Here is a 13,517-nt window from a genome sequence, read left to right on the forward strand (position 1 = left end):
TTTATTAAGTGAAAGCACATTAAAGCTTGTAAAGAACAGATAACATTTCACTATTAAAGAAAAATGTAGAACTGAAACACCAAAAGAAATAAGCTAAGCAACATCTTTCTCACACATCATGACTGAAAACCTAAGTTCCTTCCAGTCTAAAAGTTTGTACGACAATGATGAAATCCAGCTTGCATTTAAAAAATGACAGTTGTACCAAATCACATAAAGAATCAATGTTGTCAAAAACAGTCTGTAACTCTGTTTAAAATTACCAATAACTTAAGTTATATAGTTTTATGTTCAAAATCAACTTCTAAATGAATCGATTTATTTCTTGACAGTGTGAATACAATATTCTTTTTTTAAAAAATCTTTAATCCAGCTGAGAACCTCTTCTGAAGGTTGAAATGGTAGTTTTAAAAGCAGTAGAAGCTGTGTGAAATTCACCAAAAATTAACAACTGTTTAAATAAAAAAATTGGAATTTATATTGTACCGATATTCAATCAAAAATTACAAAAACAACTAACAGTGTTAAGTGGGGCTAACTCTGGCTCTAAAATTAAAAATTAAATTAAAAAACTAAATTTTCAGAAAACTGGTTACGATTTCAGGCTACACAATTACCGATTGATTCTTTATACCCTATCCATTTGGTGCAATGAGTAATAATTCATACCAGACAGCATAATCAACATGTGTTTTTTATAGTACTTTATTACTCATTTGGTACAATGAGTAATAATTCATACCAGACAGCATAATCAGCATGTGTTTTTTTATAGTACTTTTATTTAAAGTTGTAAAGATTTGTTTGAAAGGATTTTCTTTTCTTAAACTCATTAGTAAAATGTAAGTATTGTTTAAAATTTGAGAAGAAAAAGGACAAGAAAGATAAAAAATATTTAATCAAATGAATTTAAATAAATTCAGTAATTGAAAGCAGTCAAATTTTATAAAGAATTATTCAAGCTTCCATTTAACAAATGGATAAGTAATCCATAAACGTATACAGATCAATAGAAATACAGTTCAATGATTAAGTGACAACTTTTATGTTTTTAAAGAACTATTTCAGCTTAAGTGATAATGAATAAAATAAAAAAAGAAATAATAATTCTCATTTAAATTTTTTAAAAGAAATGATATTTTTTTATTGTTTTAATTATTGATGCTGCTTTTACTTATATTTAACATTCATTTTTATTTTTTTTTTTTGGTACTTAACATTCTTTGTTATCTATACTGAAAATCTATTGTTTCACCATTGGCGCTGATGGCGACTGACAGCATGAGCCCTGGTTGAGACTTACTTTTTTATGAGAGAGTTCCATTCTGTACTTTACTGTGAATATTGTATATCGCCATATTTGGCACAATAAAAACAAACTCAGCAATGCCATGTGACTGAAATTTTGTACTATTGAACTGGAAAAGAACTTTCAAATAGGAAAGACTTCTTTGTTCAATGTATGGTCATTATTTCTTAAATATTCAATCATAAAAAAAGTACTGTTGATATACAAATGTTATAGTTAATAGATGTTATTGTAAATCTGCCTCATAAAGATGATAATACAATTATAGCAGATGGGAGACAACTCTAATGAAGTTATACTGAAACTGTCAAAACATTGAAGTACTTAATAGTAATTTGTTTGGGAAAGTAAGTAATTAACCATTTATATGGTAATTTATTTTAACTTATATAGGGATTAGCTTGCTCTATATCTGGTCCTGTTTCTGATTGTTGAAGGAAGTAGCATTTAACATCATATTACATGATGAGTTGACGAGAAGATTTCAATATATCACTAAACATGCATATATCAGTCTGATACGAAATAAGACTAAACTTAAATATTAATTGACTGATTATCAAAAATAACTAGAACTTAATGAAGAAAATAAAAACAATTAATGCCAAAATTGGACCTGGAATCAATTATTAAGTTCAGGAATGTCAGAAATGCAGGGATCAAATGTACAATGTACATGTAAATCCTTATGCAATGTTTTTCATTTAGAGGTGATTTACAATTACAATTGAAAGGCTTTTATTAATGGTAGTCAGAATATACACTGGTATAGAAACAAACTCAAAGCTTTGTTGTCTAACAGATACTTACTAAAAACGAATTATATTTTCAGTACAAAATTAGCCTAAACTATTATAAAAATGATTCTATGTAATTGATAATTGATCGATTTATTGATTACGAAAGTGGAATTGATTCGCATCACTACTGTTTAATTTAATTAAATCAAGTCTATGACTTGATTAAGCTCTTTGTCAGATTTATGTTATGTTGTGGTTGGATTCAGGTTTTGCTTCTTGTTCTGATATTACCATGATTCAATGTACATCATGTAATTAGGAGAGATCTGTCATGTTTTTGTACATACGATTAGCATCATTAACAATGAACTGACTAATTACTGGTACAGATACACTGAACTTTGTCAGTTCAAACTGATGATTTTCTGCAGAGAAATAAAAGTCAAGAAGTACTTGAGCATCATCCATATGGTCGGAAGTGATAACGAAGGTCAGATGTGATTGATCTTCCTAAAGGAAGACATGGTTTATATAGATAGGAGGAAGGGAAAGCATGTGACAACAGGACGCTTTCGCTAAGTAAAGATCTATATATAATACTTATGTACTTACTTTTGTGCATGTACTTTAAGAACTGAAATATTGTACATGATACAAGTTAGCACATTGGTCTATTTCAGGAAGATTATTTTTTTGAAGTGAAGTGGTAAAAAGAGCACATGGTTTAGGTCTGGTCTGTTTCATGAGGCTCCTCTTTAGGTTCATTTAAAAGCTTTACTTTATTTCTGAAAAAGAAAATCACAGCATGTAAATTTGTTTATTTCTTAGGTCACATAGTTTATATATTAAAAGCAAAGAGAGGTAGAGAGAAAATAGGTCATGATTTCTCTACCTAATCTGATATATAGTTGCCTGTGTTTTTCAGTCTTTTACAATTCGTGTATCATACATGTAACAACTGTATTTTGAATACAGTCATGAAACCATATATAGAGACTTGGGTTTATAATTTTCTAGCTTTATGGCTTGTCAATATATTTATATCCAACGATATCCGATTTGGTAATTGTCAAATTCAAACTGCACAGTAGAATTTTCACCTTTGGTTTACCTTTTAGTGATGGATGTGGTTTTTTTTATGGTCATTTTAACAAAAAATATTGTATATTTTACATGTATCATATAAAGGCTTTGAAAATTAGGTGAAGGATTTTGCCTAAAACAATCTATACAAAGCACTTATTGATACTTTATATGTATTGCCAGTTATAATATGCCCAAGAAAATGTTCTGATAACTTTATTTAATGTAAATAGATGTTGATTTACAGTATTTGTTAACTTATATATACAGGATGATGGCGTGGAGGGAGAGGGGCCAGATGAATTGGATGATTCTAGTCTCAGATCTCCAGGCAGACAAAGGAGGTATGTCAATGGGTTTACATACTCTTGAATTGAAACACAGAATTACTATTGTTTGTCCTCACTGTTTGTTTCACATTACTGTTTATTTCATCATCCACGCTGATCACTCACCTTCATGTTTAGTATATCTATGTACAAATGCTGTTTTTGTTTGTAATGTTCCTGTTCTGTTGTTTAAAAAATACTGAAACATCTTCTTTGTGACAACTTTGAAATCAGTTCAGGGTCATGGTCACACATTCTAATATGGCACAATATTAATTACATTCAATTTCTTGGAAACTGTCCCCATATGAGTTCTTGGTCATTTTCACCAGTGCTTTTGTGACATATTAGTGATGAAATAAAAAATTAATGAAATAAAATTTGTATTTTATCTTAAACTGACAATGGGTAGCTAGCTCTTATACCTATATACACTGAAATGCTGGGTCAGCACTTTCAATTTGTCTTCTCTTGATTTGTAATTTTGTGCCATTTATATATGAATTGAATATATACTATGTAAGGTTCTCTCTTTGATGGTGCAGTTTTTTGTAGTTTTACCAAAAGATTGATGCAAACAGGATGCATGTTTCATAGGACTCCTGAATTAATGGACTATTCATTTATCACTTTCATTTGAATAAGAAATAATTGCAATATCATATTGCATATGTATTTTATAGTGCACATGCTCAATAAGAAATGATCTAATAAATTTTATAATGTATGATATCAGATAGAGGGAAGCCTTTGTTATTATAATGTCTATACAAATGGGAGAGCATGTGGTAGTTAAGGGGACTTTCAGTGTGAACCTTGGAACCAGGTTAAGATGTGGGCGGCTGACAGATGTGACAATATTAACTCCCCACCTGAAGGTTTTATTTTACCCTGGTTTTGCTGGCATATTTATGTTGATGTATGGTAAGAATAAGTTCAACAAAATTGTCACCACATCTTGGCGTGGGAAGATTCACAGAGTTCACTGAAGATATTTGTATGAAGTATGAATCATAATGGATCAGCTGTGTGTTTATTATATCTCTCTTTACGTTGGAAAGTAGAAATTTGAGATACACAGCTCTTCTGTATTATTAGATGACGTCATCTTTGGAAGGGAAAATGGGAACATTATTTCATTGGCATGATGCTATTAAAACATTTATTTTTACTTTTTTGTTAAAATGTTAAAGCCAAGGTGATGGATTTGCAAAACAACATTACAGCTCCCAAAGTTAATACATATCAGTAACATAGAATTGTATAAAGTTCATTCTGATGTTTATATGGAAATTATTTTACTCACTTATAAGATTTCAGACCACCGTCAAGCATGAGAATAACTTACATTTGAAGGTTTGGTATTCAGGATGTAGTAATTGCAAGGTCAAGGTCACAGTCTTTTTATAGAAAGTCTATTATTACTTTAGTAATACATTTCTGCATGGAATTTGATAAAATATCATGAAATAGGCAAATATCAGAATAACATATACATTGATGTTTTCTGGGTCAATATTTGTTCCAGATCTCATGCAGTATATGTACGTAAGCTTGCTATTTCTTGTTTTCTGCCTTGTCAGTAGTTGAGACCTCAAGAAGTTTTACAATTTCTTGGTAGCCAAAGGTTTACGAAAATATCCATATACAAACATGATTATCATATAGTTTTATTATGTCAGTTAAGAACTATATCTGTTGCTGTTTAGCAGATTTATAAAACTGATATTATTTCAGTGTTCTGCAATAAGCCTCCCCCTCCCTGACCTCTGATGCCCTTATGCCCCCAGACCCACAAGCCCTCATGCCCTGGCCCCTTGCTTTCAGTAGGAATATGTATGCTAAAATAAAGAACTTATAGCAGGATAAATACTGTACTGATGAAGACTGTAAATGTGCTAATCAACACTTTTATCAAGTGAACAAATATATAAGTTGTCAGATCTCAATCTTTTAGTACTGCCTAAGTTTTACATATGTATTTCAAGTCCTTTGTGTAAATAGGTAAGCTGTTGATATGTCAGTGATTAGGAAGGATACATGCACTGTTTAAGTGCATCGAGAGAACAAATATTTTATCAATCATGTTTACAATTCCAAAGTTATTTAAAAGATAGCTCCACATCAGATTTAGATAGCTAAACACATACTTGAGGTTTATGTCATTTATAGTATTCAAGGTACTAATCCCTATTATAGGATAGCCCTATACAAGGGGTCAATAGGTCAAAAGGTCAAAAGGGGAAGGTAGGGGGATAATATAAGCCTTTATAAGGTCAGGGGGATACTATAAGGGGTGAAAAGGTCGGGGTTGGGGGAGGTACAGTGTTATTAAGGGAAAAGGGGCATTGATGTTGTGGTAACATGGCTTGATGATCCTCACCCGAAACATTTTAATGTAGACAGATGATGCATCATTTGCTCAAGAATGATCAGTTTTCTGCTTGAGGGGAAAACCAGGCTTTAAATATGTACTTGATGTGTTACTTCAAATGTGGTAATTCTCCTAACACCCTTTCTTCTTTGTCTGTATATTGAAAAACGAGGAAAAAAATACCTGACATGCTTGGTAAATTCTGTGTATAGGTATGTGACCACTATGGCCTTCAGTGTAAAGGTAAAGACTGGAAATATAGCATCAAATGTGTGTGATCATGAATGTGGAATAATATTGTAGTATAGGATTCAATGTAAAGGATTACAGACATTTCAGCAAGGAGATCAGGCATGAAAAAATGTTGTGAAAAAGAAATGATATGTGATTAGTTGCATCATCAGTGAATTTTAAGTGATTACCAGACCATGCCTGAAGCCAACATTGTCGCTGAGATCAGGTGTGTTTTAGTATGGGAAGGTTCAAACCTCGTTCTGACGGAATAAAATAAATACGCTGATTTTCAGCCAGAATACATTTATTCATTAGCCACGAAGGGGAGATGTCACGGTTCCTCCCACTAACACACAGATAAATGCCGAGTTGTGTTGTCATTACGGGACACTCCAGTGTAAATCATACCTATATGTACACAGTCCTAGTGCAGTGTTACCTGTTGTACACATGAGTAGAGAGCCTTCAATCAATATACACACATGTATAATATTGGGATCAAGCTTGAGATACACACTACCATGTGACATGTATCAGGATGAGGAAGAGAATATTGTTACATGGAGGCCTTAATTTGAAGACAGTGTTTGATGGGATCAGTGTTGAAGAGATATAAGTATATATGTATGGGTGGATGACTTTATACACCTGTGCCTTGCTGTGTTGTGACATCTAGGAATGTTTCGGGAGGCCCACCTTTGTGTTGTCAAATGTCAAAACCCCGACAAAACTGGGTAAGTTATTTTGAAATCAAATAATGATATTATGTATAGATCAGTACTGTTTAGAAATGAAACTCAAAAGGTCATACTGATGATGAGGTCACATATAAGGTACCTAGTACAGATATGAAGAATGAGTAATAGGTGTGTACATATAAGGTATACAGGTGATGAAGATGTACATATAAGGTAGTGCAGGTGATGGAGATGTACATATAAGGTGGTGCAGGTGATTTGGATGTTCTTTCATATTAAAGGAAGTACAGATAATGAGGATGTATATGTGATAAGTTACAGGGATGTACATACATGTAAAATGTGATACAGTGATAAGTTACAGGGATGTACATACATGTTAAATGTGATACAGTGATAAGTTACAGGGATGTACATACATGTTAAATGTGATACAGTGATAAGTTACAGGGATTTACATACATGTTAAATGTGATATAGTGATAAGTTAGAGGGAAGTACATACATGTTAAATGTGATACAGTGATAAGTTACAGGAATGTACATACATGTTAAATGTGATACAGTGTTAAGTTACAGGAATGTACATACATGTTAAATGTGATACAGTGATAAGTTAGAGGGATGTACATACATGTTAAATGTGATACAGTGTTAAGTTACAGGAATGTACATACATGTTAAATGTGATACAGTGATAAGTTACAGGGATTTACATACATGTTAAATGTGATACAGTGATAAGTTACAGGAATGTACATACATGTTAAATGTGATACAGTGATAAGTTACAGGGATGTACATACATGTTAAATGTGATACAGTGATAAGTTACAGGATGTACATACATGTTAAATGTGATACAGTGATAAGTTACAGGGATGTACATACATGTAAATGTGATACAGTGATAAGTTACAGGATGTACATACATGTAAATGTGATACAGTGATAAGTTACAGGGATGTACATACATGTTAAATGTGATACAGTGATAAGTTACAGGATGTACATACATGTTAAATGTGATACAGTGATAAGTTACAGGATGTACATACATGTTAAATGTGATACAGTGATAAGTTACAGGGATGTACATACATGTTAAATGTGATACAGTGATAAGTTACAGGATGTACATACATGTTAAATGTGATACAGTGATAAGTTACAGGGATGTACATACATGTAAATGTGATACAGTGATAAGTTACAGGATGTACATACATGTTAAATGTGATACAGTGATAAGTTACAGGGATGTACATACATGTAAATGTGATACAGTGATAAGTTACAGGATGTACATACATGTAAATGTGATACAGTGATAAGTTACAGGATGTACATACATGTAAATGTGATACAGTGATAAGTTACAGGATGTACATACATGTAAATGTGATACAGTGATAAGTTACAGGATGTACATACATGTAAATGTGATACAGTGATAAGTTACAGGATGTACATACATGTAAATGTGATACAGTGATAAGTTACAGGATGTACATACATGTTAAATGTGATACAGTGATAAGTTACAGGATGTACATACATGTTAAATGTGATACAGTGATAAGTTACAGGAATGTACATACATGTTAAATGTGATACAGTGATAAGTTACAGGAATGTATATACATGTTAAATGTGATACAGTGATAAGTTACAGGGATGTACATACATGTTAAATGTGATACAGTGATAAGTTACAGGATGTACATACATGTTAAATGTGATACAGTGTTAAGTTACAGGAATGTATATACATGTTAAATGTGATACAGTGATAAGTTAGAGGGATGTACATACATGTTAAATGTGATACAGTGATAAGTTACAGGAATGTATATACATGTTAAATGTGATACAGTGTTAAGTTACAGGAATGTATATACATGTTAAATGTGATACAGTGATAAGTTACAGGATGTACATACATGTAAATGTGATACAGTGATAAGTTACAGGATGTACATACATGTAAATGTAGTTCAGGTGATAAGGATGTACAGATGATGAGGATATATCTGTATTTTAGTACATGATAACTAAATAGCCTTTCATTTGTGTTTTGAGCCATTCACATTTTGATTTACATTATAAACAAGAGAGTACAGACAAGACATTGAAGGAAGAAAAATTTTATTACTACAGTTATTTTCATTTTAAATTTACTTCTTCATAAAATATGCATGTAAAAATATCCCCCAACGAATAAATTTTCCTAAGGTTGTTCTTAAGATTACTGTTTCTTGTTAAAGTATCATTCAAAGCTTAAATTATTTCTTCATAGCATGATCCAGAGTCCAGAGGTCGAACCCTGTGGCAGAGATGTATTGTTTAGAAAAGAAAATTATTATGAAAGATATTTTTGTTGTATGAGATGTTTTTGCTGTAGTTTATTGGGTTTTAAGGCATTATGGCCATTTTAAGACAGATACATGCAAAACCAATTCAAACTACTCTTGATTGGATATACAGCACACAACAATGGGGCATGTCCATCTATATAGATGACAATGGGTTCGGGGGAACACTGGTGTCATAGCTACATGTATAAACTAAGGTTTTACGCAGTGTATGTCACTATTACGAAGAGGATAAAAAGCTGTAACACTAGATAGCAATTAGTGGCCATGTAGAGATGTTCTAATCCAATGTATAAGGTGCATTAACCTCAAACTGCCTAGACTTTGTGTAACATAGCAGACAAAAATTCTTGAACACCAAATACTGATAAAAATTTGCAGAAAGAAAAAAATGTTTTCCTATTCTAAATAGAGTTTGCATACATTTTCAACCCTTGATGAATGTGATGCCTTATTTCACATAGTGTGTGTTATATAGTGTTTACTAAAAATGTTGACGTTTATGTAGCCAGACATCCTTTTATTAACAAACTGTAAATCTGAATGTAAGTAAAGGGTGAAACCTATCTCGCGTTTGCACAAACAACCTTTCAATCATTCTTTGTACATAACGAAACATAGCTTGAATGGGGTTTCGATGTGGCTTTTCAAAACCGTATACTTTTTATATGTATATAGATACTATATATCTGCAGGTTTTACAGGACGTTCCCATACAGGTGATAAAATCTCATTTCCTGTGCAGCCACGGTACCCTGACCCTCCAATGTCAAACTGTGTTGGGATACAGCTATAATCCCCAGCCTTGGTAGGCTCTTATAGAACTGGGAAAATCTCGTTAGAGAATTCATTACAGGTATATAAGTAGGAGGTGTGTACTTTGATCTCAGGTAGACTTGGCAAGACAGGTTACATTTCTTCTTTGTTAGCTTGATCTGGACCACTTTTCATGTAAGCTTATATTCTGAAATCAATCTGATATATTAAATCTGTATGAAATCTTTCTCCTGCAGTAAGCAAAAAATATTTAACATTTTCAGATGAAAAAGTTACCTGTTGAAGGGTTAGAATCATACCATCAGGGTTTGAGGATGCAATGAAATTGCAAAAATATAAATACATGTACCAACATTAGGAGTTGAAAATAAAGTTATGACTTCCTCAAAAAAATACACTCTTATCATTTTTATTTCTCATCCTTTGATGGAATTGCAGAAATTTGAACCAACAAAATACCCTGAAATTTTATAAGATAAATCACCTGGGAGTTATTGGATGGATCAGATAATGATAAAAACCAAGACCATCGATCACTTCTGAATCGGAATGGTTTTGAAGATACAGTTACATGTATTACAAAGATGTAATGTTGAAGGTTATTCAAGTACTTTAAAAATACATCTTCGCTCAGATACAAAGAATAAATTATCTTAGGTGTGAAACACGTGCTGTTATATTTAATGCTGACTTTGAAACGAACATAAAAGTAAGCTACAATAACAAATCGCAAATATGTGAAAGTAAAATTTGTTACTTTCAAGTTACTTTATAGCAATTCTAAAAAAGTATAAAGAGTACATGTATAAACAATAAAAGCATTTTGATAGCTGTACAGAGAAAACAAATGTTTATATACATATTGAAATGATAAAGAGATGTTAAAATTTGAATCAAGAGATATCACATTATTAGTATATTAGTGTAATTCAGAAGCAAACTATTACAAAAGAATTGAATGTAATATATTACACAAGTGAAAAGGTACAATTTCTCAAATATTCATCATCGCTTATTATCTTAATGTAGTATCACTGATTTGAGAAATATGCTGTTTGTATGTGTGATATTCTGATCACATTGATGTTATCTTATATTATGCCATTGACATGTAAATAACAAGACTTAACCCGGGTATTAGAATTGTTACACAGCCACAAAGTTACACAAAGATACAGGTAGATAACTGACATCCCCAGCCATGGACTTGGCTGTAAAAATACTGCATGAAATATCATTTCTTCTGTAGTTTATGCCAATTCAATCTGAGGAAAAATATTAGAATTTAGAGTTTTTGGGATAAAGCAGGAAAGCATCAGAAACTGAAACCAAAACAAGGTTTTAGTTTTGTCCCATCACGGTCATCTTAGTTTTAAATGCTTAAATAAAAAGTTGTTTTATGAAAACATTGCACTTAAACAGAATGCACATCTTGACACCAAGCAATTTTGATTTCTTAAAATCTTCTATTAGTTGTTATCATTACCCCTGACTGTTGATGATATTATAATTGTAACTGAACACAATGTATTCTGTACCAATACAGGAAATCAATAGATATACGACTTGATGTCTTTGTTATAGGTGTACTTGTGTGTTTATGGGGTTCTGTAAATCGCCAATAAAACCTTATGTAAAGTGAAAGTAGGCATGAGTGAGAGGAGTACTTTGTTTGAAGAGGCTGAACCACCACTATGTGTAACCTGTTGTACTGTAATTTGAGACAGCTGTTGTATTTACTGCAATTATAAATGGTTCCTTTTATAGTCTCATTTCCTCTTCTCATTACATTTGTTGACATTGTAGATTTATTGATAATAGAAAGATGTTTGTGTCAGAGTCTGGACTGAAAATGGGACTTCTAATGTGTACATCAGATAGGATTCAGAGTGATCCTCTTACAATAAAGAAAGACATCTTCCATTTTAAATAATTTTGTTCATAACTTGATTTAAGTTGTCATTGCCAAAGAATAAGTGGCAAAAATTAAAAGCCATTGAATTAAAGCAATGTGCATTTTTATCATAGCAAAATGATGCTTATGTCATTGTGAAGTGATAGACAAATTGTCTTCATGCATCTGTGCATATATCAATATGATCAGGTGTATTGTTCATGTAACCACTAGCCAGTGTGAAATATCAGATGAGAAATGTGGGGATGGGCTATATAGCTGATACTGACAAGGAGAAAGTACTTTTATGTATTTATGAAAATAAATTTTTGAGGCTAAAGCAATAGGGTTGGTGGAGGATGTGGGATTATATTTACATATTGTGTTATATGGTGGGATGGAAATTGTCATATCAATCATGTAATAGAACAGTGACACGAAAAAAAATAATTATAGAAACTTTTTTTCTGTATGATATAATTTGAAATGAATTTTGTTTTGTAGTATTGCATGTTTAGAACCTGTGGAATTAGATTTCAAAACATAGAATTACTGATATTGTTTTAGATAATGATATCGGTGGTAAGCCATCATTATAAGACAATCAAACAAATTACTTTCGATAGTGTTAGCATGTTGAAAGTTATACATATTCTTAATTGTTAATAAATAAAACAAATATATTACCCTGAAAAAAACAGATGCACACCTAGATCTAAATGAAGTATACCTGTAGGTAGTTTTGTTACTACAGTGTCACTAAGCTCAAGGAGAAGATATACGTAACAACCATTACCTATATGTAAATCTTTCTGCTTAAAATCTTCATTGGAAAAAAATTTCCTGGTGGTACCATTTTATCAGGTTGTTAAGGTGATCCTGGCAGAAAAGGTCACTCGGTACATATGTCAGGGTACCAGGACACTGATCAACATTTTCTGCTTGTTAAGTACAAATAAACATATTTAAGTTAATTTTCATTATTTGGGCCATTTTGGCAGCTGATAAGAAGCTTCCTGTCCATATTGACTTAGAATTACACTGAGTTATATATATTAACTGAGAGGGTAAAGGTAATTTGCCTTGATTACACAATACACGTTGTAGAGTATATCCCTTTAAAACTCTATCTCTATAACGCCGTCTTTCTCAAATCTTCTTTATTTCTTCTGGAAATGTGAAGTCCTGGAATAAAGTAACATCCAACGGGCAAAATTTCTCTTTTTTGTGAAGTTTTATGAAGGAATAGCTTTAAATTTTGATTGAAATCTTAAAATGAATTTATGATGTGTTTTATGACAAAATGGTTTCACAATGTCCTACTCCAGATATTCTTTGCATTGCATTGTTTTAACTCTAATATGGATGCTGGGTTAAGGTTGAAAAAATATCACAAGTGTAACCATTTGGAGAGAAAATCAGATTTCTGAAAAAATAGGAAAGGTTTACATGTATCATGTTTAATATGTGATAGATTGAGACCTGAATCAGATCATGTTTACAAGCTCATTAAAGGATTACAGAGTTAGGTAATTTTGTACATCCTTACTGAAATGTAACAAAGACACTAGTGGACTACCCCCCACCATCTGTGTTACTTTTCTTTTGCTAAATATGTTTGTAGTAATTATACTTGTGGTATTTATCTGGCAACAGGCCCATTAGTATTACTGTTCTGTAAAGCCATTCGCTGATACTATATCC

General features: G+C 31.8%; 1 protein-coding gene across 1 annotated transcript in view; it reads left to right on the forward strand.

Annotated features, from left to right (window-relative positions):
• LOC132556845 (protein phosphatase Slingshot homolog 1-like) overlaps positions 1-13,517 on the forward strand; it is a 56,727-nt gene that overhangs the window by 1,084 nt on the left and 42,126 nt on the right. Inside the window, exon 2 of the mRNA XM_060221280.1 lies at positions 3,403-3,476. Within this exon, the coding sequence (XP_060077263.1) occupies positions 3,403-3,476 (74 nt within the window). The remainder of the gene's footprint in view (positions 1-3,402; positions 3,477-13,517) is intronic.

This window comes from Ylistrum balloti, unplaced genomic scaffold (assembly GCF_031769215.1).
Source record: "Ylistrum balloti isolate Yb309-2 unplaced genomic scaffold, AGI_CSIRO_Ybal_v1 Utg370594, whole genome shotgun sequence".
NCBI lineage: Eukaryota > Metazoa > Mollusca > Bivalvia > Pectinida > Pectinidae > Ylistrum > Ylistrum balloti.